This window comes from Colletotrichum phormii (genome assembly GCF_030913505.1).
Source record: "Colletotrichum phormii strain CBS 102054 chromosome Unknown BDP81scaffold_20, whole genome shotgun sequence".
NCBI classification, from domain to species: domain Eukaryota; kingdom Fungi; phylum Ascomycota; class Sordariomycetes; order Glomerellales; family Glomerellaceae; genus Colletotrichum; species Colletotrichum phormii.
The window spans coordinates 787,731-813,868 of NW_026851462.1; the positions used below are offsets into that span (position 1 = coordinate 787,731).

The 26,138-nt window shown below is 52.1% G+C and overlaps 9 protein-coding genes across 9 annotated transcripts; 6 read left to right on the top strand and 3 right to left on the bottom strand.

The window, feature by feature from the left end:
• Positions 1 to 709: 709 nt before the first annotated feature.
• BDP81DRAFT_97903 (sugar porter family MFS transporter) lies at positions 710 to 2,779 on the bottom strand. The gene is made up of 2 exons (XM_060596547.1): positions 2,275 to 2,779; positions 710 to 2,219 (listed from the first exon to the last, which is right to left on the bottom strand). Exons 1-2 carry the CDS (start codon positions 2,648 to 2,650, stop codon positions 778 to 780), a joined length of 1,818 nt encoding a protein of 605 aa, XP_060441525.1. The 5' UTR covers positions 2,651 to 2,779; the 3' UTR covers positions 710 to 777.
• Positions 2,780 to 3,694: 915 nt separating this feature from the next.
• On the top strand, positions 3,695 to 4,884 carry BDP81DRAFT_435997 (uncharacterized protein). The gene has a single exon (XM_060591093.1). It carries the CDS (start codon positions 3,865 to 3,867, stop codon positions 4,786 to 4,788), a length of 924 nt encoding a protein of 307 aa, XP_060441526.1. The 5' UTR covers positions 3,695 to 3,864; the 3' UTR covers positions 4,789 to 4,884.
• Positions 4,885 to 5,100: 216 nt separating this feature from the next.
• BDP81DRAFT_464023 (uncharacterized protein) lies at positions 5,101 to 6,944 on the bottom strand (the record flags this gene model as incomplete). The annotated part of the gene is made up of 4 exons (XM_060594102.1): positions 5,101 to 6,039; positions 6,072 to 6,182; positions 6,361 to 6,599; positions 6,659 to 6,944. The coding sequence occupies 4 exons, from the start codon at positions 6,942 to 6,944 to the stop codon at positions 5,101 to 5,103; spliced, it is 1,575 nt and encodes a 524-aa protein (XP_060441527.1).
• A 1,519-nt stretch (positions 6,945 to 8,463) lies between these two features.
• Positions 8,464 to 9,975, top strand: BDP81DRAFT_397808 (uncharacterized protein; the record flags this gene model as incomplete). Its single annotated transcript, XM_060588378.1, has 3 exons — positions 8,464 to 8,524; positions 8,585 to 9,656; positions 9,714 to 9,975. 3 exons carry the CDS (start codon positions 8,464 to 8,466, stop codon positions 9,973 to 9,975), a joined length of 1,395 nt encoding a protein of 464 aa, XP_060441528.1.
• A 4,127-nt stretch (positions 9,976 to 14,102) lies between these two features.
• BDP81DRAFT_499276 (PhoD-like phosphatase) lies at positions 14,103 to 16,316 on the top strand (the record flags this gene model as incomplete). Its single annotated transcript, XM_060595480.1, has 7 exons — positions 14,103 to 14,577; positions 14,632 to 14,757; positions 14,819 to 14,975; positions 15,030 to 15,130; positions 15,183 to 15,311; positions 15,362 to 15,471; positions 15,531 to 16,316. 7 exons carry the CDS (start codon positions 14,103 to 14,105, stop codon positions 16,314 to 16,316), a joined length of 1,884 nt encoding a protein of 627 aa, XP_060441529.1.
• A 1,343-nt stretch (positions 16,317 to 17,659) lies between these two features.
• Positions 17,660 to 19,533, top strand: BDP81DRAFT_328235 (uncharacterized protein; the record flags this gene model as incomplete). The annotated part of the gene is made up of 7 exons (XM_060585197.1): positions 17,660 to 17,769; positions 17,821 to 18,004; positions 18,057 to 18,181; positions 18,246 to 18,372; positions 18,435 to 18,662; positions 18,714 to 18,894; positions 18,953 to 19,533. The coding sequence occupies 7 exons, from the start codon at positions 17,660 to 17,662 to the stop codon at positions 19,531 to 19,533; spliced, it is 1,536 nt and encodes a 511-aa protein (XP_060441530.1).
• Positions 19,534 to 20,252: 719 nt separating this feature from the next.
• On the top strand, positions 20,253 to 21,801 carry BDP81DRAFT_464026 (major facilitator superfamily domain-containing protein; the record flags this gene model as incomplete). Its single annotated transcript, XM_060594103.1, has 5 exons — positions 20,253 to 20,379; positions 20,439 to 21,039; positions 21,076 to 21,142; positions 21,200 to 21,417; positions 21,456 to 21,801. The coding sequence occupies 5 exons, from the start codon at positions 20,253 to 20,255 to the stop codon at positions 21,799 to 21,801; spliced, it is 1,359 nt and encodes a 452-aa protein (XP_060441531.1).
• Positions 21,802 to 22,070: 269 nt separating this feature from the next.
• On the bottom strand, positions 22,071 to 22,953 carry BDP81DRAFT_464027 (tyrosine phosphatase-like protein; the record flags this gene model as incomplete). The annotated part of the gene is made up of 4 exons (XM_060594104.1): positions 22,071 to 22,144; positions 22,221 to 22,360; positions 22,438 to 22,651; positions 22,734 to 22,953. 4 exons carry the CDS (start codon positions 22,951 to 22,953, stop codon positions 22,071 to 22,073), a joined length of 648 nt encoding a protein of 215 aa, XP_060441532.1.
• A 1,126-nt stretch (positions 22,954 to 24,079) lies between these two features.
• Positions 24,080 to 25,555, top strand: BDP81DRAFT_328218 (uncharacterized protein; the record flags this gene model as incomplete). Its single annotated transcript, XM_060585194.1, has 2 exons — positions 24,080 to 25,189; positions 25,259 to 25,555. The coding sequence occupies 2 exons, from the start codon at positions 24,080 to 24,082 to the stop codon at positions 25,553 to 25,555; spliced, it is 1,407 nt and encodes a 468-aa protein (XP_060441533.1).
• Positions 25,556 to 26,138: the final 583 nt, after the last annotated feature.

The following is a 26,138-nucleotide window of genomic DNA, read 5'->3' on the forward strand; positions in this document are numbered from 1 at the left end:
GCGCGCGCGTTTTGCGAAACCATAGCTAATTAGAATGGCCGCTCGCTGCCGAGGATGATTCTACGAGAGGGAGGATAGTTGCTGCTTACTCGTTGGGGTAACCGCTTCGTTAGCGTCGTGTCTCCGAAGCTTGCCAGCGTGTTGGCTGCGCCCTGACGCCCTTTGGTGGGGGAGGATCTTGACCGGGGTCTTCGGTCGGTGTGTGTGTGTGTGTGTGTGAGTGTCTTTTGGCTGTGGATGTGCGGGGAGATTCCGTGGCGTTGAGCTATGATCCTTGCTCTTTATGTGAGCTTCTGCCGGATTTGATTCGAGGTTGACGAGTCAAAGATTATGGCATCTGATGTCCGAAGATAAATCCAGCAAGACCAACATAGTTAACAATTGACAAGACCTCGGTAACGAAGAAATGACTACAAGTGTACGCGTACTCATTCACTACGTCATAATTCAAGACCCTGGTCTCAAGCTGTCAGATGAGTTTTCAGAAAACGACGATCCTTTATGGCCTCAAATGGCCAACAGACCATCGACTATTGGTTATGAGTTCAAGTGAGAATCAACTGTGGAATAGGTCGACTCAGTCCTGGGAAAATGACATAAGAGTCAATAAAAGTTTTGTTCTCTCTTCGGGTCATGAGTGAGACTTCATATCACACACGTTGACTAGCCAGTGCCGGTGCGTCTTACAACCTATGCGTGTTCTCTATTCCTTCCCTCTATGTAAGTAAGTACCTATCTTGCCAGATAGCTGAATCCGACGAGAGAGCTTGAAGAATTTCATCGAGACATTGGCGGTGACACCTTCTCATAACCCCCTTCGAAAACATCCACCTCTGTCTTATCAAATTGCCTTGTCGCGGTGTTGTTATGGAAGAGATAATCCAGCTCCTCGTACGTGCGCCCCTTTGTCTCCGGCAACCGGAAAAATGCCCATATGAACGTGAGGAACGCTGAAGTTCCCCAAACGAAGCCTGTAGTACCCTTGAGATTCAGCGCGTTTGGGTTGATGAAGAATGGCTGGAAGGCATTGGCCAGTAAGTTCATAATGTAGTAGGTAGATCTCGCCACGCAAATAGTCTTCTGTCGGAGACGCGTTGAACCAACCTCGGCGGGGATAGCCCACCCTAGCTGACCGACAGACAGCTGGAAGATAAAGGTCCAGACAAGAGTAAGACAGGCCTGGACCCAGCCTATGGATGACGAGGGTGCATTCGGCAACCGCCCTATCCTGTCGAGGATGCCGATGATGAAGAGTATCGTGGACATGCTGAACATGCCCCAGAGATAGATGCGACGACGGCCAAAGTACGGCATCAGCGCGACCCAGTTAACGACGGTCCCGACTAGGGCCACCGCGGTGCCACCGACGTTGAGGTTGTAGTCATCCTGCGGATTCAGCCCGGCTTGCTGAAAGAAGTAGACTGAGTTATAGGCAAAGCTCGAACCGGAGAGCACTTGGCCTGCGAATGCTACGCAGGCGATTTCCGTGCGGCGACGTTCGACGCCGCGGAAGCAGTCCCAGTAGGTCGTTCCTGTCTGGTGCTCCTGCTCCATTCTATCGGTTTCTATAATCTCACGTAGACGGACTTTGGCGTCTAGGTTGTTGACTTTCCGTCTCTGTAGACGAAGTAAAGCCTTCTCTGCCTTGTCCAGCTGTCCGGTCCGGACAAGATGCCAGGGGGATTCCGGCGCAAATACCAGCAGGGGAATGAGCAGCACCGGCCAGGACCACTGCAACGCGAACGGGATCCGGTATGACCACTCATCTTTGCGTGGCAGTAGTCCCGCAAGTACAGCCGCGGACATGAGCTGGCCGATGATGAAGCACATGTTGGTCCACGTCGTCAGGTACACCCGCAGCGTCATCGGCAAGACCTCAGACGCGTACGCGGGTGCCGACGATGCGAAGACGCCCCAGGGCAAGCCGCACGCGATCTGGCCGAGCATGAGCATGGTCTTGTTGGTCGCGAAGAAGGTGATGAAGATGCAGCCGGAGAGCACGAACAGGGAGCTAATGAGGGCGGTTTTTTGGCCGCACCGCTCGACGAGGAAGCCGTTCGCGATGACTCCGATGATGCAGCCGAAGGTACTGCTGTTACCGAGCACAGCTTGCCAGAGAGCTGAGAGCTGATCTCGGCCTTCATTGTCTTTGCCGTCGCCGAATTTCTTAGCGAATTCTGGGTGAGCGAAGAAGCTGCCGATGAGGATGGTGTCGTAGCCTGTAAACTCATTAGATCGGAGTGCTCGCGTGGTCGGCTTTGGGACTTGACCGACCTTCCATGATCACACATAGAGATACAACGAGACTCCAGAACACGGCCATCGGATAGGCGCGGATGGCATCTCGTGGTGTCATGGTACGCTCGGCGTTGATGGCATCTTGGAACCGTTGATCCATCTCCGAGCGAGTCTTGGCCGGACGAGAGCCCGAGCCGACGGACGGTCCGGCAGTAGACAACTCTTCAAGTTCAATGTCATCCGAAAGGAGAGATGCGGCATCGGCATCGGATAGAAGGGCGAAAGCTTCGTCGTCGGCATCGTTGGGATCGGACGTTGAGTCGAAGGAAGACCTTGAGGAGGTGGAGCCCGGCCCTGAAGGTCCCGAGGGTAGCGGCTGGAAGCGGGCGCCATCCCGAGAAGCGGATGCCATGGTGAATTGAACCGATACTGTGTGGCCAGGTGATCACGATGGGGGCCTATGAGGCTCAAGGCTGATAGTTTACGACTCGCTCAGTACCTTAGCTCATGGCTGGAAGTGATTGAAGCAGGCTGAGAGCTGGTTGTCAACGCTCTAGTGTAGCAGGAAGAAGTTTCATCAAAGCTCCCACTACATGACAATTGAGTGAGACGTGAGCTTCTACTGCTTCGATCGTCAGAGGGTCGTTGTGAGCTACGCGATGATGAGCACTTATGAATGGGCACACATTCCGTCCGTGAATGCCGTCAGCGATGGGCCGGATGAGCTGGGAGAGCACAGGCGCGTTTCAGAAGAGTCCGGCAGTGGCCAGCTGGTGACAGACGGAGCCGGAGACGGAGACATTCCGAAATTACGAAAATCCAATGGCCGGTCGGATCGCCCAATTGCAAAGTTAATTCGGTCATTCATGGGGGAGACACAACGAATTGTTGTTCCCCGAACAGAATTACTGTGAATAGATGCTCGATTCTTGGTAAACAACGCAAGAATATTCAAGCTTACAAACATGAAGACGATGTCTGCATCTTGATCCCGCCACGGCACGAAAGCCCCGCGTAAGTTGTACAAAGAAACGCTGAGTTGTCTTTAGCACAAAAGTGATGACGAGACCTGGATTACTCAATCTTGGGGCGCTTCGGAGAAAAAATATCCCAAATTCACTAACTGGGCAATTCGAAAATCCGAGGTCTCGGAGCTGAAGTGTCCCAACGTGGCTAATTTACCCCCGAACCGCGTGGTGTGGGCATCAACCAGCCACATCTGGGCAGTTTTCGGACCCTTTCAGGTTAGCTCATCCCAGGAGCTTAGCAATCAGCCACTCCATTTGTAAGTTGTCAGCAGCACCTTTGGTGTTGTCCGTGCTCACCGGATGCGTTTTCGTGGTGGGAGTTTCAATGTCTCTGAAGGCTTACACACTATCCGGGTGCTGGAAGCAATAATGCATTGTTTGCTCAGTACGGAAAGGGGAATTGCTTGCGCCTCATTACGAGTTGTCAATATGGCAGAAATATTAAAGGATTGCATCTGTCCTCCCGTTGGTTATAGGGGATGGCAATACACAGCATCTCGTTCAGTCAAACACAAGCACAACAGCAACATCCCTCAAAAAGAGTAGGAAATCGATAACCATCAAATCGACATAACATCAAAACAGCTTTCTTCCAAAAATGTCTGGACAACAAGGACGCAAGATCGCCATCGTCGGCGCCAGCGGTAACCTCGGTGGCTTCACCCTCAACGCCCTCCTCGACAAGGGCATCCACACCATCACCGCCGTCACGCGCGCCGAATCCTCCGCCACACTCCCAGCCGGCGTCATTGTCAAGAAAGGCGACTACTCGGACGAAGATTTCTTGGTTTCCGCATTCAAGGGCCAGGATGTGCTCATCCTGCAACTCGGCTTCGACAGCTTCATAACGGGCCAGGCCCCTCTCATCCGCGCCGCGGCTAAGGCCGGCGTCAAGTGGGTCCTACCCACCGAATTCGGCTCCGACCCGGCGCCGTCCAAGTTGCTCGAGGTCAGCCCCCTGGTCGCGGGCAAGAAGCAGTTCCGTGATTTGGCCGAGGAGCTGGGCATGAGCTGGATCGCTATCGTTAATAACCCTTGGTTCGACTGGTCTCTCGGCCAGGGATTCTGGGGCATCGATATCAAGAATCGCTCTGCTCGATTGTTTGACGGCGGAAACACAAAGTTCATCACGACCACTATTGGCACCACCGGAAAGGCTACGGCTGGTGTTCTGAGCTTGCCTGATGCTGAGTTGAAGCAGTTCCGGAACAAGCCTGTGTACCTGAAGTCCTTCCACATCAGCCAGAGGGACATGCTGGACAGCATCCTGCGCGCTACCAGCACGAAGGAGGCGGACTGGAAGGTTGAGGTTCTGGATGCAGAGGCTGTCGTGGCTGATTCAAATGAGAAATTCAAGCAGGGTGATCACATGGCTATGTTGGTTGGTTTCTACGTCAACCACATGCGTGAGGGCTGGGGCGGTGACTACAGCGCCAAGGTCTCTGACATGAGCAAGCTTGGTGTTTCAGAGGAGAGCCTGGACGAGGTCGCCAAGAGGGTGGTGAAGGAAATCGGGGCGTAGTAGACTCGCACCTTGGTTTCAATTTGGTTTATCGTATAACACAATCGTACTTATTTTGACAACCGCTGTACTTGAATCCATTCGAACTGACTTGACCCAATGTGCGTGCATCACGTGTAACTTGTTTGGTGTGCATGTATTCTGAAATATTTCGATATAAATGAGAGATGTAAGTTAGAGTCTAATCTATTTCAATGCACAAAAGTCCCTATGATCCCCGTCCATTAACCCACCAGTAAACCAGAGAAAATCAGAAAATTGCGGATGACAACGAAAAGGTTTAGCTTATGAAGCTTCTGAGAGTTGGAGGTCTCAAACCTCCCACTTCGCCATGTACCACCCCAGATCCCGTACTTTCCATGAGTCGGTGCTTCTCCCGCCTCTGCCAGCAATGGTGCCCTTCTGAGTCTCAACGCACGCCCTCTCAACAGTGCCAATAAGACCTGCCGGACCAGAGCTATAGACCCAAGCATGTCCGACCGGGTACACTTTTGTGTGTTGTCCGACAATGAGAGCTCCACGGATATATGCTGTAGGATCCAGGCGACCGCTTTCTGAACTCACATGTGCAACTACAGTAAGCTCCGGAACCGAGGAAGCCACCTCCTGGAGCTGAGTCCACTCCGTAATCGCCGTAGCCTCTCCTTGCCGCACAGCCCATACGAGAGTGAAGGTCGAGTTTGCTGGTCTTTTCTCCAGCCACCATGCCGCAAGACTCAAAGCACCAGTGATTCCAGTTCCGCCTACAACACACACGATGTGAGAAGCCGTCTTAAAACCGTCGTCACCGACACTGTAAGGCCCTTCAACTCGGACTTCAACAGCTTTACTCTCAAAGACTTGGGGGACGAGTGCGCGCAGCTTCCAAGTCCATTCCTTGTCCAGTCTCTTTTGCTTCTTTCCAGTCGTGGGTTGCAAGAGGAAAGTGGGACCAGCTCCGGTAGAAGCAGAAACCGCTGCGGTGAAAGCGTGGTTCTGAAACTTGCTGATGGATGGAATACTGAGATAGTAGTAGCTGAGAGGTTCGTGAAGAGTTTCTCCCTTCTCCTGGATGAGATCATAGGTACTCCCTGAGTCTTTCTTCGAGATTGGCAGATGCGTGGAAATTCTGAGCCAGTTGTTGCCTGCATTTTCCAAGGTGGCACCCGTCTTTGAGGCAATACCGCCCGTCTGTCCACCAAAAAGTCTGCATGCCCAATCGGCGACCCAGAGAAATAAAATAGTCCGGGAAGGAGGAGGTAAAAGTCGGTACTGGCGTGGACGCATGCCCCGATGAAGATGACTAGGCCGAAAATGACGTGGTTGTAGTAGAAAAAGTTGTAGTGATTTCTCCGAATCCATGGAAGTGACGTGATTATGATCAACCATACGGGCAATATGACACCTATGCCAGTCTATGTGGTCATAGTGAACCATTCGCTTCTTTGCTTGCTCTCCGATAGAGTCATTGCTGGGTTGCCGGTTGCGAATGCTTCCTCCTTTGCCTCATCGCCCTCGCTGCTGGAATCCGTTGCGTAGAGCTGCGCCTAATTAGAGTCTGCATCCAGAACCACCAATTGATCATGAGCTTACAATGTAGGTAACTCCATGCGCGGTTGCTGATGCTGAGAAGAGGTATGCAACGATCTTGTGCGCGTATAACAGCGTGCTGTGATGCAACGAGAACCCCCTGCCAAGCAGACTCTTTCTGGAAACAGGGATAACCAGTAGTCCAAGAAGAATATCGGCATAATGACCAGTGACTCCCGTGATCGTGAGTTTGAGCTTGGCGCTCGCCCATCCCAGGGGGTCAGCTCTGAAACCCCAGAAATCTCGTTGAGCAGGCAGCCAAAGAGAGTCGTAGAGGCAACCACCACCAAAATCCAAACACAAGCTAAGAGACCACCAACAGTGATTCGTTTGCCTCCCAAAGGCATGCGCAGAAGATGGTAACTACTCAGGGTATGAGCCCACGTGGTGTAAGATCGAAGGAGGAGGAAGCAGCCGAAGCCGGCGACTAGGCCAAAGTAGACTAGAAGGTGTAACCTAGTCTCGAATTCGAAGTAGTCTTCGGAGCAAAACGTTGCGTAGCATGGTGCAAAGGTGAGTGCGATTGTTCCTGCTGACGATATAACAAATGTTAGGAATAACAACAGGATATGCACTGGTTGTTTCATGGTTGCTAATGATTTGCGGAGGATGGAGGCTGTAGTCGAAGTATGAGAAGAGCACAGATATCAAAGAACAAGATGAGATAGATGAGTTTTCATTTGATCTACTTCAACTGGATTATTGCCAGTCCTTTAAGTCCAGTCGCAGGCAAAGAGTTCGTCAGCAAAGACACTTTACAAAGTTCAAATTGATTAACCACGACTTGGCACTCATCTGAGCCTCTTGCTATCTTTGGAAACCACAGCAAGAATAAGAGGCTTCTTCAGCAGTTGCATAATTGCCAAGATAAATCGTGTTAGGAGCGACCATGTCATGGGTAGTTTTCGATCGTGACGGGGAATAAAGTCAATGTCCGACGGAGTTTTATGGTCGCAAGTACACCCAGCGGACGAGAATTACTGGGATTTAAGCCCCTTACGACAAGTGCCAAGAGACTCGTCGGCATTGTTGGCCACTGCAAAGTGTCCGAAGAGCGACTCAGTCTCTGTCTACCTAAATCTTTGGGTTATAAGCCTATAGGTAACCCTGAATTGGAGACTACGGAGAACCCTACACGTGGCCAACTCACCTATGCGGAGATGATTGTCAAAGCTATTGCCGCCTACACGCCCTGCCAAACGGACTCGTCTGTTTGAAAAGAATTATGGTGGATCTATCGAAGTCTGAATGCTCTGAATTTATTGTCTGCTTGTCCCTGTACCTCAAAGCCCTTTCCCAGCGCCTTGACGTCGAGTACGTGTCTTGAGGCGACAACGACGTGACTTTCGAAATGGCTCCTATCGCTAAATGCTCTGAAGCTCTCCGATGTCGAAGTTGTGATGGAGGTGATGAAAGACAGGGGTTACGTCTGTCTTAGCACGAGGGTTCTTGGGATATTTCGTTGCAAGCTCCCATTTGAAGCCGACTGCGACTTCCTAACTTTATTGCAACTTCAGCACGTTGAGTGGGCAGGTGATGACCGTATCAGAATTGGAGTGAACAGTCCGGGTGCAGTTTCGGACTTCCTTTGACTAGTTGATCGCGCAACTCATTCTTCACAAGTTGTGCACTATCTGGTTGGTCATGGTTCGGATTCGTTGTCCCAAATCAGGCCATTGGCTTCGGTTCAAACTCCTCCTCGGGTAGGGCGGACTTGGCAGCTATGAAGCTACTGCATAGTAGGCAGGTCGAATGGTGTAACCCTACATTCAAGACCCTACGACTTTGATCCTTTCAGATGTTTAAAATTTTGTCAAGCGGTCCGCTAGGGGTAGACGCCCGGTCTTCGTGAGAAAGATTGAGGCTAAGCCTTCGAGCTGACCTGTCATTACGGAACATTTGGCAGGCAGCCGTTTACTCCCTGTGTATCGTGTATTAGGCTTAAGCTTATTTTGCCGGCCCTACTGGTGAACGGGAAATCAGATAGTCAATTCAGTGGAGATGTGGAAACGATGGGATATTGTATTGTCTTTAAGGAAGTCAGTGCCCCTTGGTCATCGCACGCGGTCTATCGCACGGAATTGATAGGAATCTGACCGTTCCAACATGTTTGGGTCGCTGACTTTGAGGTATGGGCTTTTGTTGGCCCTCATTGCTGGGCAGTATCGTAAGACAACACGCTTTGAGGCCTGGTGATCGATCGACTAACGACGCACTCGACCAACAGAAGTTTCTGGCCAGCAGTGTGGTTCCGTCGTGATCACGTCACAAGCGGATGCGGACGCATTGCGGAGCTGTCCCGAGATCTTCGGACATGTCACTATCAGAACCGACGCATCGATCCCGGCGATTGAACTCGAGGGAGTGAAGGCTATCCATGGCGACCTTGTAAACGACTCTCAATGCGGATGGGTAATGGCGCAATGCATCGGATTCAACCACAACATCACAAGCATCTCTTCCAGTACGCTCATGAGAGTTAATGGCTCGGTTATACTGAGAAACGACGGATGGATCACGAGCCTCAGCTTTCCAGAACTGAAATCGGTTGGCGGTCATTTCTTCATTCGTTCTTTGGAAAGTTTGAAATTTCTCGACGTCGATCGACTAGATTCGGTGGGCTACGTGGGACTCATGTCGGCATCCAGACTGACAACATTAAAATTGGGCGCCTGTCGGGATATCACTGGTATCACTTATCCTGACGGATCGATTGATCGAAGCATGGATATTGGACTGGGCGGTCTTGAGTCTCTTGACGCATTTTTCCAGGAACCGCAACTCAGCGTTGACCGAGCCTACATACAAAACGCGAGTAAGGTGAAGCGTCTTCAAATCGGAGCTGCGAAAATTGGCACGCTGGATTTCGACTGGGTTGCAGTTGGAGAACCAAGCAACTTCACACTTGTGCTGGGTGGATCTGGCGTCACTGAGCAGATCATTGGCAACATTGAAACAACACACAGCCTCAGTAGCATTGAGCGGCTACCAAACCTTAAGATCTTGAGTGTGGGTAGCTATAGCAGCTTGGGTGGCAACTTTTATAAGCATCTCGATTTACCTTTCGACCACCTGGGCAATCTCACGATCGTCAACGAACGGGACCTGGTATGGCTTTCTGTCCCACCACAGGCAGCTCAGTGGGAAAACTTTGGTCTCCTCTTCCGAAGCAACGACAATTTGAATTTGTCTACAGAGTATCGAGTCTCCGAGAATGGTGAGATGATACGGTCGTGGTATTGGCCTCAACCTGGCATGGGATTTGTTTCCATGACTGGCAACTTCTCCAACCTGTTTTTGTAAGCTTTTGCGTGCTTCCCGAAGACGAGACAAGAAATACTGATACCACGTTAAAGCGATTCCTACTTTCAATTTCGAAACACTCTTAGTGGCCAGGCCTTCTACAACCGGACGGAAGACCTTAAACTCCGTGCTGGGGGTCCCTTTTCACGTGAACCTTTCGAAAAGCTTTACAAGAAGATACGCCGGCAACATTTATCGTGCTACGCTCAGGATCCCATTGACTTGGACTCAGGAGGTCCCGTCCAAGCCAAGTCCCTTGCATTCGGATGGATTGTGGCTGGGGCTATTGTTACACTTGGAATTGCACTTGTTTGATCATATTTTCATCCTTTTGGGTCGTGTGGTCGATCGGTGTTGGGGGCGTTTGCTGCTGTCAGCACATCACTTGCTTTGAGCAATAACTATTGGCTGCCCAGCTCGCTAATATTAAATCTTCAATCCGTAATTACTAAGTAATGAACTCAACCAAAAATTGCGAACAGATTTGTAATTGAAACGCTTTCCACATATCCTCACCGTTCTCACGCGACGTTGAAGAGGCGGGTAATCTGGCCATACAGTTCATACCTCAGATACTTAGTACCCATATGGCATCTAAACGGCACAGGTTGACTTCACTAAAGTGGCCCTTTCTCCTTTAGACTTCGACAAGCGAGCGTATCATACGATACAAGCACGAAAACCAAAGGATGATTGGAGATAGGAGGTGGTGTTTAGCCTAGTGGGAGATAGCTCCAGGGTTACGTCGTTGGATGATGTCACCAGCGACTGCAGGCAACTGCATGTAGGCTGCAGCATACGAGAAGCCTTGTGGCTTTCATGTCAGACTGCCAAGGGTTCGCCCAGCCGGTATGTTATCTGGTTACGGCAGCCCCGTATTTTTCTCCCGCCCCATGTTCTCCTTCACCTCCGCTCTTACGACACCGGCCTCCAGTACCTTATACTACCCAGAACACAGCAAGTCAACAATCGCAGTGGCCATAGAGAATTGCCACACCTTCAACCACAATACCCACGCTAGTTATCTCAGAGACAGTAACGAGTACGCTATGCACCTTCGGCACAGCGGCGATGCCAGCGGTGACGGAGATTATCACCACCACTTCTCTCAGCTGGAACGTAATAAGCCATGTACAAGAGCTACATTGTATTTCTCAAGTCATCGTCAGAATAGTCGATGCCGTTGCGGATGATTGTAGCAATGTATTTAACCGTTGCAAGCTAAGCGTTTACCCGAACCCAGACATCTCTGGACGCGGAGTAAGTCTCGTCGCCCGCGATTTTCAAGGAACATACGAGGCGTGATTAACATGGCCCATAGGTGCTCACGGCCTTTGTGGTGTCCGCTTATCTAGTTCTAGCTTTGATCGCTTGGGCATACTGGTTTGGAGCCTTGCCTGAGGGTCTCGTGCGCAGAGTTGATCAAAGGATCTTTTTCGCTCGCCAAGCACAAGCGAATGACACATGGAGGAAAACCGTTGTGGAACTAGTCTTGGTGTTCAGCGATCAGCAGCTGCTCACCGGCCTTGCCATCCTTGTGGCCGGTTACATTCAAGCTTTGGGGAACAACCTTAGCGTCTACCATTGGAACACCGTTACATACTTGGCGTGGCTCAGCTCATCAGTTCATCTTGTGTCCTTATCGGTGCTCCGGGACCGCCTTAAGACGAACAAAATACTACAGTCTATTCGAGTCTTGGCCATGATCATAATTCTTGGACTTCTCCTCGCGGCTTTGGCCCCGACAGTAACATACGGATGGCCAAGGAGAAGTATAGGAAATTTCTTTCCCGGTCAAGGTTGTTACGAGCTGGACCCGATTAGTGGATCCGGGCTAAGGCCCGGATTCTGCCACGACTTACCGCGCCGATTCCGCGGGGGTCCCACTTGAACGTTTTTCCTCTGCGGAATCCCCGCCCCAAATCTCTCCTCTTCAGCTTAGATTCTATATACCGAAATCACCCCTACGTGACCTCACGAGGGCTGGGCTCTTAACAAAGGTTTACCGGTTCGTTGTCTCTGGAATACAAGTCTTTATAGTGTAAATAAAGGCAGCGATTCCTTGATATCTTATGCTTCTCTCCTTGGCGCTTTCGCTTGGAAGTTATGTCAATTCTTCGATAGCAGTCGGGATTGGGTACGCTTTTGGGGCCGGGCCCGATTGGAGTGCTTTCTCGAGAAGACTGCAAAGCGCATACTGCAGGAACGACCAAGATGGCATACGTGGACCTATCACAAAGCTAGGTAGCAAGTGGAAGACTTGTATAGTAGAAAATGGCTTGATTCCTCTAAGTGGAAGATCCGTATGAGGATCATATCTATATACCGTACAAGACGGGTAATCGGCTTGTGGAAAGCGGTATCGTACGGCAGTAACCGGCAGCGCCACGTGTGGCGCTGCGACAGGACCAGATACAAGACTACTGTCAGCATTTATGTCTGTTGGTATCCCTATCACAGGGAAGTTGGTTCGAACCGTAGGGTCCTGGGGGTGACGAAGTATCAATATCTCGGTATTGATTGATTCTGCGTAAGGAGTAGAAGGGAGATTCCAACCGGAGGTTGGGTGGACCGTCGAGGTGTAATTGTACCCTCTCGAGGTGGCCCCTACTCTGCCCTTACTCACGGTCGAATTGGGCTTCCAATCCGACGATGTCTCTTTAGTGGCTAGCATGGAGCTTTTGGAGTCTTTTATGCTTACTCTGTTCCTTCTCGCATCCACCATAGCATGGGGTACACTTCAACTTTTCACTAACAGGGGTCAAGTCGAGGAGAAAATACAGTCAGCTGAGCGCGAGATGGGCTTCGGTCAACTAATCCCAGTCCTGCTACTTTGCCAGCCGGTGTTTGTAGCTGCCCAAATATACTTAGGTAAGTGAGATATCTACCAGAACCAGGGAGGGTCTCCCCGAGTCCCCAAGTAGGCTTTTTGACTAATTGTTGTCTACAAGAACGAGGGGTAGGCCCCATCAGTCGACTTTCAACAACAGGCGCGCAAAGGACCTCTACAATCTCTTCGCATGAAATTCCCAGAAATCTGGCAGAAGCAATCCAAAGCCGACGCGGTTTGCTGTCAGCTTCAGCAAAGGCCGCCGGGCAGCTCCCGGACGCAGTCATTGGCCACCTCTACCAATCGAAGGTTTTCCTTAGCTACATGGCATGGCTTTCTTTAACTTCAATAACTCCTGTGGTGGCGGCTTTTGTTTGGCTTGACGACCGGTCTTTCATGGTCCCGGTGACGTTTTCTCTTGTCGTTTGTAATCCGTTCGTGAGCTTTCCTATTTTCTTCTTCCCGTGGTCAAAACGACTGACGTAATAGCCAATCAGTGTCTCCGGTAAGACCTAGTGAGCTAGGTGTGGTTGCCGGAAGAAGAAATCAAAGATAAACCAGCATTTCACTTTCTACCGCCGTACATACATGTACTGTCCACCATCGCTTGTGTAGAGAATTTACGTGATGAGTCACTACGAGGCTGAGGGCAACTGGCGTTGCACCTGTATCCTGCAACACTTCTCTTTTAATAATAAAACGCTGATATGAGCTGCATGAAACTTCTGAACCCAACCCGTCAGAAAATTTTGTTGGAATAATCGCGCATTGATACTGCGTTATTAATACCAGCTCAAGACAAGTGTAGAACGTTGAATTCTTGCTTTATGTTCAAAGTCTAAAAAATATTCTAAGAATTCATGCAATGCGATTTGATAATCCGATCCTTATGTAAGACTGATGCATTTCCCTACACACCAATAGCTGATTGATGCCAATAACTTACCAGCGCCCGTTGACCGAGTATTAGATTGTGCTTCTCTTAATACCCTGACCAGTTGCAATTGTCTAATTCGCGATCCTGCTATGTTCGGATCGACAAGGATCCCCCAGCTGAAGATGCAGAGCCGAAGGACCGGAGCAACGGCCCCGCAGCGCCAAGACCACCAATGACCTCTGGGACCGGCCGCACGTGTAAGCCGCGGTTCAAGATATGCCATTCATAAAGAGGACTTACTTCCGTGCCCTGCAAGCCTAGTAAACTAATACCCATCTCAGCATGCACGATTGATAAGAAGAGGGGTTCGCGAATGCTACTCTACGATAATCCCTGGTAATTGTCGTCATTGAGAGAAGACTAACGATTTCTGATGTCCGGCGAAGGGATTCAATGTCCAATCATTGCTGAGATGATTACCCACGAGCCCGGCCATCTGAAGAAAGCACGTGGCGAGCGTCCATTCAGAGCGAGAAATAAACGGCCTGGGATGGAAGTTGCGGAAGCTCATCCTTGGTACCTCGCTCCAGGAACCAAATGTCAATAAGAGCTCATAAATGGCGGCCTCCGCCGTTAAAGCTTATCGATGGCTCTTGTTTGGCAACCAACTGATCAGCTCTTCGCGGTCAAGTCATCGGCACCTCAATTTCCTAGACATTGATAGGCACAGTCAGTATGGTTCAGCCCATCTTTGCTGTCTTGGCCCTGGCCACTGCGGCATCGGGCGCCTTCACGGGTAACCTCAACTACCTGTCGCCATCCAAGCACCATGCCTCGCTCGGTGTCTCCATCAACAAGGTCGCCAAGCGTACTTACGCCAACTCCCATTGGGACCCGACCAAGCTCAACTTCACGCACGGCGTAGCGTCCGGCGACCCGTATGAGGACAGCGTCATCTTGTGGACGCGTGCTGCTCCGACAGCCGACAATGACAAGAGCAATCTGACCGTCAGCGGCTACGTTCCTCTTTACGACCACAGCAACGAGGACTACGTGAAGAAGAGCGACTCGCCGGTCTGCATCGACTGGAAAATCGGCGCGAGCAAGAGCCTTGATTCTGTTGTTGACTCGGGTACTGCTTACACGAGCTCTGACGTGGATTACACTGTCAAGGTTGAGGCCAAGCGGTTGGCGCCTTTCACGGTCTACTGTAAGTCGCGATTGTTCAGACTTGTCCAAGGAGAGTAGTTAACACGCAGGAAAGACTATCAGTTTGGTATCTGCAATTCCAACAAGACTTCCCCGATTGGCCGCACAAAGACGATCCCTTCAAAGAACTCCCGAGTTGAAACACCAATCAAGCTTGCCGTCTATTCCTGCAGCAACTACCGTACGTCATCGCGCCGTACCCAAATTAGGAGTGATTGAATTTCCGGACTAACTCTGCGAAGCTTTCGGTTTCTTCAATGCGTACGGCAACCCAGTTCGGAAGGACTCAGTTGACTATGTTATACATCTTGGAGACTACATCTACGAGTACGGCAACGGCGAGTACGGTTGGGGCAACTCAATCGATAGAATCCCTCTTCCTGATCGCCAGATCTACACGTAAGTAACGCTCGAAGCTTCACAAGCGGACAACTGAAGTTGACTGTTGTGCAGTTTGTATGACTACCGCAAGCGTATTGCAACCTACAGAACGGACCTGGACTTGGTTGCCAGCCACCAGAGTTTCCCCTGGATCCCCGTTTGGGATGACCACGGTCCGTAACAGCTCTCCCTTGTCATGTGAAGCCTGAGACTAACTGAAAACAGAGGTCTCGGACAATACGTGGAGAGATGGAGCGTCTGAGCTCAACAACACTGAAGAATCTTTCATCGCTGATGGAGGTGTCTCGGTTGATCAGCGCAAGATGAACGCCGTTCGCGCATACTTTGAGTGGAGTATGTTTAAGTCTTTCCCAAAAATGATACCGATGCTAACGCCATCAAAGTGCCCATTCGCCAAGTCGATATGGATGACAACCTCCGCATCTGGAGAGAGTTCAACTTTGGCAACCTCTTCGACCTTGTCATGCTGGATACTCGCCAGTATGATCGCGCTGTAAGTAGTCCCCTCCTCACGCGAGGCTTTCAGAGCCTTTCTAATATTCCCTACCATAGATCACCGATGTCTACACCAACACCAATTATATCCACGCCATCTCCAACGATGCAAGCCGTTCCCTCATGGGCCCCCGCCAAGAAGCCTGGTTCTACAAAACCCTCCGCCAAAGCTCCACCCGCGGCGCGACCTGGCGCGTCATCGGCAACCAAATCATCTTCAGCCGCATGAATCAGAGCCTGGCCCTCGGTGCCGAGAACCCGATGAACTACGACCAATGGGACGGATACCAAGCCAACCGCAACCGCACCTTCCAGGTCCTGTACGAGCAAAACGTCGGCAACAATATCTTCCTCGCAGGTGACTCGCACGCCTCGTGGGTTTCCGATCTTGTTTGGCTCGGCGAGCACGAGTACGACCAGAGCACGGGCTCCGGATCCGTCGGCGTCGAGTTCGCGGGCTCGGCTGTGAGCTCACCGTGCCCGATTGGACAGAATGTCTCGCTGGCGGCGGCGAATGCGGGATCTGCGTGGCTTACGGCTGCGAACCGCGAGTTGCAGTGGCAGGACCTATTTTACAGGGGCTACTACGAGCTCAGCATTGACTACGATGCTGTGAATGCTTCTTTCTTTGGTATCCCGACGACGAGGATCAAGCAAGGATACGAAATCTCCTTGGCCAACTTTACTGTACTGGCTGGCGAGAATAAGCTACATCGTTTGAACGGCTCTGCGGCTGTTGGAGGTCTTGCTGAGAGTGGCAGCCTGAAGAACGGTCGCATTGTGCAGACGAACTTGACGCATGATACGGGCAGCGGCGCGTACCTGAAGTACGACTCACCTTGAGGCGTGCGTCGACGACGAGACAGGAAGTTTTCTATTCTCTTTAGACATAATTAGGCGCCTTGCTATAGTAAAGGCGACGAACAATTTTCATGAGCCTATCTGTCACAGGCGCACTTTCATGTATATATTCTTTTCGATAATTGTCGGAAAAACGACGCCGTTAGTTACGGGCAGTAATTAACGCCATATATACCCTACGACAATAATTACTTAGTCAAATTCACACACAGCCAAACTCAGGTGCACCTCAATTAGCGTGCAAATTGCCGAGCGCCGGCCCCACAACCCACTAAATCAACTTCGTCCCATGAACAACGTCCCACGGATATGTCTCCCCTTTACCCCAACAACACCGCACAAGCACTCGATCCGATTCCCCAGATCTCTGATTCGCGGCAACGATATCTTGGCAGAGACGTTGGAATATTTCAAGAATATGATAGATATGGACGTCGATTTGAGACCGAATCGTCGAACCAGCACCCGGAAACCAGCAAGCCCACCAGCGGTGGGCGCTTCAACGCCGACGGCATCAACCAGACGCTTCCGCTCGGCTTCTCAAGCCGAGGCTGCTCGCACATCCAATGCGTGCCAAATTTGTCGGGACAAGAAGGTCAAGTGCTCCGGTCAACGGCCTTGCAAGTACTGCTCCAAGCGGGGGCTGGATTGTGTGTTTTCCGCTTCGGAGAAGAGGAAGTTGTATTCCATCTCGTAGGTTTTACCCCGGGCTCATTGCAGGTGCTCACTTCCGACATCAATGGGGGGTAACGTGGTAGCTGAAATTGAAATAACATGATGCAGACAGATACGCTAGCTCGAGGATAAAGTTGCCTATTATGAGCGACGAAGTAGAGAGAAGTCGGCTCCCGAGATCGCTGCTTCAGCGCAGTTGCATGATGTCGAAGATTCTTCGAATGAAATCACAGTCATGCATATTGACGACCATCCAGATGGTGACAGCACAATTCCATCACCCGCTACACTGGTCCAGCCTGTGCCGACGATGTCTCAAACAGCAATATCCCCTACCCTCGAAAGAACGAGAACCTCAGAGGCCCAGGTAGGCAGAGGTAAGTGTACTCTTATATACCGACCCTCAGACAACATTTTTGTGCCTCGGATACTAATCCCGGCGCATAGAAATTGTACCCGAGTCTGCTCTCTCCTCGAGCGAGACCTTCGGATCCGAAATTAAGACACTCCTAGTCTCCCGCTCCAACCCCGGCTCAGCCGCCAGTCCGAGGTCCACCATCAACGCCGTGACTCTGCTTCCGCACATCGATAGATGCACACTAGAGATAGCGATCGGAAGCCAGTGGCCGACGGAGGAGGAAGCCCATGCGATGCTCGATATCGTGGTCTTCAATGTCGGCATTTCGCAGCAGCTCTTTGACGTGCGTGCTTTTTCGGATAATCTGTCCATCTTGTATCAGGAGTCCACTGCCGACATGCGGTTGCCGCAGACCTGGATAGTGGAGGCACTACTTGTCTTTGCGGTCGGGAGGCTACTACAGGGACAGGATGATGAGGATGGAGGGCTTCCGGGGACGATGTTCTTCCGGGAGGCAGTGAAAAGGACGCCTTTGCTGAGTGATATGCGGAAGCATGGTATCATTGAGGTGGAAATCATGGCTTTAACTGCGTTATACCTACAGATTACGGATCAAAAGGATGATGCATATCTGCATGTAAGTTGAGTCCGGCTTGGCATCCGCAAGATTGGGTTGCTTACTCGTGTAGTCCAACACTGCTTTGCGACTGGCCATCAGCCATGGCATGCACCGAGCAAACACAAGTCAGAACCTACGGCGGTCGGACAGCGTTCATAGGAACAGGTTGTGGTGGTCAATTTACATGCAGGAAAGGTAGATACTCAATCATCAAGTCTTGCCCCGGACTGAAGCTACAGGCAGCTGACTCTCTACCCAGGAGGCTATGCGCTGCAGGAGGATTTCCCATGTCCGTAGAAGACTACGCGATAACCACAAAACCACCATACGAGGTGCTGGGCTTCCCATCTTCTACAGCGTTAGGCGTAAATGTTCAAGCGGCAAGGGTCACTGGCAAGATAACCGCCAGCCAGTTTCCATGCATTTGATACAACTTCAATGGAACAAGACTGACTTCATGACAGCGATCTACTCGCAAAGGGAAGACCCCGAGGCGACCTTCATCAACAACGTCCAAGATATCCTACACTCACTGTACGAAGTGGAGAAGACTATGCCTCCAGAGTACTCAATGGAGATTAAGCCCTCGGGTTTGACCGTTGCAGGACGGATCTTCATGGAAGCAGCGACCACAGTATCAAGAACTAGCTCCAGCTTGCATATCTCGGTCTACTCGGTACTCAATGATCAGCTTTTAGAGACAGGAGATGTTTACTAACGCACATAGGCTGTGATCCATACCGTTCGGCCAATCTTGCTCTACATGGCTCGAAATAGTCGCGATCCAGAGCGTGACGGCTCCCGTAGTGACGTCAGTCCGGCACTGGTACGCCTCGCTGAGATATGTGTCGAAACCGCAAGCAAGACCCTCGTTATTCTACAAGAGCTCCAGAAGAGAGGTATACTCGGTGAGTCTAGTATTGTACTCTAATACGCCCTTTCTCGTTAAAGATCTTTGATGCACAGCAAAAAACGCATCCCTCGATCTAGATGCGACATTCTCCGTGGGCTATGTATTCGTCCTCGTTGAGGCCATAGATCCAGGCAACCTACTTGGGCACAAAGGCATCGACGGGTCAAGGGCCATTCTCAGGTATCTCGTAGCCCTAGGTAATCGAACTGCGGCCAGTCGCTTGGCGGAACTCGATCAGATGTGTACGCATCTCGCTCTACCCGTCCACCAGTCTGGCGGCCAGACTCCCCATCAGTCGTTCATAGATCTTCTGACGCAGAAGTTTTCGTATTCGAGTGGGTACGGAAACGTTGATGTGGCCCCGGAAGGACCATCAGCCATCGACGGTCCGGCAACACCGAGCGCTCAGGGACTATCTAGAACCCAGGAGAACGTCGAGCCAGTATCGGGAGCCCATGATCCAGATGGTCAACACGACTTCGGCTTCAGTGGCGCCGATTTGGCGAGCATACCGCTGGAGGGCGAGGACAGCCTGTACTGGGTGTACCACACCCCAGGGTTCTCGTTCACTGGCGTCGAGCAGACGGATTGGGAAGCGCTCGAAAACCAGATTCCATGGGGCAGCCAACAATGATCATTGTACTTTCAGGCTCCCAACGGAAACAGTACATGGAAAAGAGTCTGGCGCGGGTTGGCTGTAGCCCGGCAACTTCACCCTGCCTCGGTAACTTCCCAGTCCCGAATGACACTGTTTCAGTGACCATCACGTCTAGCTCAACGCTATCAGTCTGCCTCGAAGCGGATGATCTGCACTAGTTCTCGGGTGTGGTTCCCGAGGGCAAGTAGACTCATAGTCTCCGGCCCAGGGTTCCGCGCACGAAACAGCCGGCCGATAGCAGAGACCTCTGGCTGCAGGTCCTGGGCATATCGCGAGGCTCGGTCTGTCTTCTCCACGTTTGCCGGATTGCGGAGAGTCTGGGGCAAACCCCGCAATCTCCTAACCCCCACGACGGACCGTGTGTTTCCCCAGGTACCTAGGATAGCCCATCCTGGAAGCAGACAACGAGAAAGCAGGCAGTACGACTACTTAAGATCATACGAGATCCCTTCCTGATTGTCACTTGACTTCTGAACCTCTCAAATCTTGACGGGAGACTATCTTATCAGGATCCCAGTCTCTTTTCATTGAGCAGAAGAGTTGACACAGTTGCCGCCGACTACTTGATCGTGTGACTAACGCGCCTCACCGAAAGACGGCCTCCGAGCATCAACCTGTCTTAGTTGTCGACTTGGCTACGAGAAATGGCGAATACAAAAGAAGATCCGCAAGCTGCCACGGCTGAAGAGCTAGAGATGACCAAGAAGCAAGACGAGGAACATGTAGCATTTGAGCAAATCAGCCCCGAGGAGGAAGCAGCTCTCGCTCGAAAGCTCGATCGAGTATTGATGCCCCTCATGGCGTTTGTCTATTTCTTCCAGTGTAAGTTTACCTCCATGAACTCTCCTGAATGCCCTCGTTTTAACTGTACGCGCCATCAGATCTCGACAAGCAATCCATCAACTACGGCTCAGTTTTTGGCCTCCGCAAAGACCTCCACCTAACAGGCCAAGACTTCTCCTGGATCATATCCCTCTTCTACTTCGGCCAGCTATGCTCCGAGTACCCCGCCGCCTACCTCATGGGCCGCCTCCCCATAACTCTCTTCGTCGGAATCACAATCATCGCCTGGGGCGCCGTCGGAATGACCCTCGGCGCAACGCACGATTTCGCAGGCCTCGCGGCAGCTCGCTTCTTCCTCGGCTTCGCAGAGGGCGCCGTGTCCCCGGCCTTCATCATCATCACGTCAAACTGGTACCGCCGCCGCGAGCACCCGATCCGCGTCGCGACGTGGGTGTCCATGTCGGGCGTCTCGCAGGTGCTCGGCGCGCTGATGATGTACGGGATCGGCGGCGCGTCGGCGATGGTGCTCGAGAAGTGGAGAGTTATGTTTCTTACCAGCGGCGGGCTGACGGCGGCGTGTGGTGTTGCGTTTTGTGTGCTTATGCCCAGGGATACTACTACAGCGTGGTTCTTGAACAAGAGGGAGAGAGAGATTGCGACGAGGAGGCTGGCTCTTGATCGTGGGACTAGGGATCGCGCGTAGTTCAACACAAAGCAGATGTATGAGGCGTTGAGGCAGCCAGTGACGTGGCTGTATTTCACGATGGCGCTTTGCATCACACTGACGACTCCTATTCTCAAGGTAAACATTCCCCTCACTCTCTTTATTAACGAACAGACCTGACACTCCGTCATACAGTTCTCTTCCCTCGTCATCAACGGCTTCGGCTACTCCCCCTTCACGACAATGCTCGTCGGCCTCCCCGGCGGCGCAATCAGCTTCATAATGATCTGGGCTAGCGCCCTCATCCCGCGATTCCTTCCCGGCACGCGAATCTACACCTCCATCGGCCTCTCCCTCGTCCCGCTCCTCGGCTCCGCCATGCTCCTCGCACTACCTCTACACGGCGCGGAGTGGTGCATCGTGGCGAGCACCTGCTCGCGGCGTGCTGCAGTGCGCTTCTCAGCTCTACGGCATCAATGATGGCTTCTAACGTCAAAGGGAACACCAAGAAGAGCGTTGTTAGCGCGGGGTTCTTTATCGTGTACTGTGTTGGGTGTATTGTCTCCCCGCAGGCTTGGACGGAGAGGGACGCGCCTAGGTATACCAAGGGATGTATCTTGTTAATTGCGAGCTGGGTGGGGTTGATTGTCACGTATGCGGTGTATGGAGTCGTTTTGAGGAGGGGAAATGCGAGGACGGATAGGCTTGCTGCGGAGGGGAGGTATGAGTATGATGTTGGCGGGCATGATGGGGGAGAGCAGGCGGTGCAGATGGGTGTTGCGGTTGATTCTGACTAGACGGATGTGCAGGACAAGGCGTTCCAGTACAGCTTGTGAGACTGGGCATGATATGTGCGTGTATCACCGAGGATTGGTGCGTGAGGGCTGGAACTTCGTACGCATTTTGTTTAAATCCACGCTCAAAGTAGAAGACATGCTAGTTGCAAGCTAATCTTGCCTGCGTCTAATATTAAATAAACGCCGAGTACTAGGTAGCAGCTACTCCCTCCCAACACGCACTACTTCGAGTAAGAACATCGCTTCTACAAGGCCAAAAGACTGTGCAGCTATTGCGTCTTCTTCATCTTTGCGAGTGTCTTCTTGCGCTGCTTGATCATGTAGGTGTACATGGTGTAAGATCCTAGCCCCAGACGGACGTGTCAGCAACGAGAAAGCGAGTCGTGGGGATTCAAATAACAGGATCATGGTATACTTACCGGGGATGTACAACAACAAGCAAAAGGAGAACACAGGCGGGATGAAGGCACTGATGCGGGAAGCAGGGTCGATAGCGAGGGACAGGAGCCAGAATTCCGAGGCGATGCCGATGGGGTATAAGGGGTAGAACATGGTGTATCTGGCAATCGTCGTCAGCCCAAACCGCCCTAACCACAACCACAAGAACGGAGAAACGCAAGGCCTGCATATACTTACCGCACCCAAACAAGGGCATCAGACGCCTTGCCATGCAAGTTCAGCGCAAGGTAGGCATAGCGCACGGTATCAGCCGTCGCCCACGAGAGCAGCAGCGCCACGTATGCGGCGGAAGACGCCGTGGTCTCGGGGAAGCTGTAGCAGACCATCCAGACGATGATGGTGCGGGCGATGACTTGGAGGGCTGTTGTGCCGACTGGGGATTTGACGAGGCCTGAGATTGAGTCAGTTCGAGTTGGTCTTCACGTGCGTGGTATCTCATCTCGGGGGAGTGATGGGGGTATGTAGTTACTCACCCACGGCGGAATGAACAACCTCAATGAGGGTTAGCGTCTGCACCCATCGCGAGCGCGGTTCGGCGGCTTGGTAGATTGCGAGTCTACCCTGGGATAAGGCGGTCGAGGCGACGGTTAGGAAGATGGATGCCCATAGTGCTGCAAAGAGAGTATTGTAGAGGGTTAGGTATGCGACTCTTGCATTGCTGCCGCTGGGTGTTTGAGGATCTTTTGCAGCCATTGCGCTGGTTGGAGAGTCCTGATGCTCACGAGTCACGGTTGTGAATAACCTCGATTTCTTGAAGCATGTGAGTGGACAAGCTCGGACCATTAATTGACTTTTTTTTTTTTGCTTTTCTGACTTCAAGCTCTGAGCACCCCTGTGTAACCATGCGGCCGAGATGTGATGACTAAGACATCTGACTGGCGCATAAATCATCCACCGTGCCTGAGAATCAACAGGGGTGATGCAGAGAAAGGGGAACGATGGTGAATTGAAGTCGGAGGAGAAGAAGCCGTCTGGCCGGGTAAACCGTAAGGGATGAATGAGTAAGAGAAGCCGAAAACCCCTGTAAGCGGGTACGTACTTTTGTCCCTGTCATCGGCTGTCAAATGCGGGTGATGCATTGGCCAATGGAGCGGCGGTGTTTGGCAAGCTATGGATCCACTCGGGACGCTGTCCCGGGATGCGGATGCGGAGCCTTTCCGATTTCTTCCCAGATGGTTACCGGGGGACACCGAATGCGCTGCTGCTTTTGTCATGTTACTGTTGACCTTCAACTAGAGACACGACATCTCCCACGGAGATTGGGATGAAATAGTCATCTAGAGATAGGTTTACATGGATTCAGGAACCGTACGTATCTCGGAAGAGGTTCTTTTCGATCCTAGGAGAGTAGTCAAAGGCCAAAAATAAGTGACCTACCTACCTTACCTGATAAAAGCAAAGTAGATGCATCCAAAATTATCACTGCACCTTGCAAAGTAGACGATGCTGCATTCCAAAGATGCTTCGAATTAGCGATTAATATCTGGCATATCTATGGCATTTTAGGAGATAGCAACTCGTGTTAGACGAGTAACTAAATCAGTCCAAGTACCTGACGTAGCTCCCATGTTCACGATACATGTACCTTCCGACGGTACCTACCTCACAAAGCTATCTGCCCCCGTGGTCTAAAGCGGCAGGTGATTCTGTCACAGCGCCCAGCAAAGCTCCAACGTCAATTTTCCACTACGATTTTCCGAGTCCCTTTTCCCTGACCAGGGTCAAAGACTCATTCAACACCACCAGAAACACCCAAACAACTCGTCGAGGATCGTCGGGCGCTCAACCACCACGTTTCCCTCCCCTTTTATCCGACAAAATGATGCGCTCCCAGCTCCAAGCCGTCGGCCGCCTGGCCAAGCCCTCCGCGGCTCCTAGACTCGCATCCGCAGCTCGCACCCAGATCACCAGCGCAGCATCAAAACCGACAACCACAACGACGAGATCCCTTACGACCGCGACGCGCACTACCTCGAGACCGATTGTCCAAGCCTACCCCGCCCTCTCCTCCTCCCAATACCGCTCATTCAGCACCACCCGCATCCAGCATGGCGAGGTTATCATCACCGTCCCGCAAATGGCCGAGTCCATCACGGAGGGTACCATTGCCTCCATCGGCAAGCAGGTCGGCGACCGCGTCGAGGCCGACGAGGAGGTTGCCAGCATCGAGACGGACAAGATCGATGTCGCCGTGAACGCCCCCGGAGAGGGCACTATCGTCGAGCTCTTCGTTGCTGAGGGCGATACCGTCGAGGTCGGACAGAAGCTCGCGCGCATGGAGACGGGCGGCGCCCCTGCAGAGAAGAAGGAGTCCCAGCCGGAGAAGAAGGAAGAGACCAAGAAGGCCGAGCCCGAGAGCAAACCCGAGCCCGCCGCCGCACCGGAGAAAAAGAAGCCCGAGGCACCCAAGAAGGAGGAGAGCAAGCCCGCGCCAGCGGCACCATCCAAGCCCGCCGCTCCCCAGCAGGAGCAACAACAACAAAAGCCCGCCTCCGAGGTTCCTTTTGGCGCAACGGGCTCCTTCTCCCGCGGCGAGCGCATCGAGAAGCTCCCGCGCATGCGCAAGACCATTGCCACGAAGCTCAAGCAGTCGCAAAACATGACAGCGTCGCTGACGGCTATTGAGGAGGTCGACATGACCAACCTGATGGCCTGGCGCGCCAAGAACAAGGAGGCCGTCATGAAGCGCTACGGCGTCAAGCTGGGCTACATGGGCGCCTTCACCAAGGCGACGTGCCTTGCCGCGGAGCGTGTGCCCCAGATGAACGCTGCTATGGATACCGAGAAGGAGATTATCAAGTACAGGGATTACGTTGATATCAGCATTGCCGTGTCGGCGCCCAAGGGTCTTGTTACGCCTGTGTTGCGTAACGTGGAGAGCTTGGATATTGTTGGTATTGAGCGCGGTGTCGCTGAGTTGGCTGACAAGGTGAGGGCTACATCATTCTTCTCGCAGCTTTCTAGAAGAGGACAGCATTTCTGACATTGAACACTACAGGCCCGCAAGAGCAAGCTCGCCATGCCCGACCTCGAGGGTGGCAACTTCTCCATCAGCAACCCCGGCATCTTTGGCTCCCTCTTCGGAACCCCCGTCATCAACTACCCCCAGGCCGCCATCTTCAACATGAACGGCATCAAGGAGCGCGTCGTCGTCGTCGATGGCAAGCTCGAGATCCGCCCCATGATGTACATCACCGTCACCTACGACCACCGCCTCATCGAGCAGCGCGAGGCCGAGGCCTTCCTTGGTGCAGTCAAGGGTTACGTCGAGGACCCCGCTACTCTCCTTCTCTAAGCACAGTTTGAGTGCATGCAGTGTCTATCGGATTGAGCGGAGACAGAGTGTGGGAGAGGAGATATAGACTCTGCACGGCTACGGTTCTTGTAGCATCGTGCCGATTGTATTTTACTTTGTAAATGGGTGGAGTGGGATTGGACTGACAGCATTGCGGTGCGGGCATTGTGGGGGGGGGTATACACTGCTGCATCTTAGAAATCTTAGATGGGGGCTCGGGCATAGATAATCCGGAGAATCCAGCGTCCAGCATATTGCCCTTTACCAATTGCTACTCCTCGCGCCCTACCACTCTTCGTTCATATAGGCTTGATGGAAGTTGGGCTGTTGATGCTTGGCATCGACCCCTCAGTAGGGATCGAATTCTCAGCCAGTGTTGACCAAGGTTCCCCTCACGTCATGCAGTGGTATATGGTAGATTGGCGCTCCGGCGGCATTTTCTCTTGGGCATGATTCAGTTCTCAGTCACACCAGACGTATTGCTGTCATTGTTGGCTTTTCGGGTGTAGAAGCCGGAGGAGGCTGGCTTTGTTTGCATGGCGGGGCTCACTCAAGAACTTCGGCTTCGATATCCGAGGGCAAC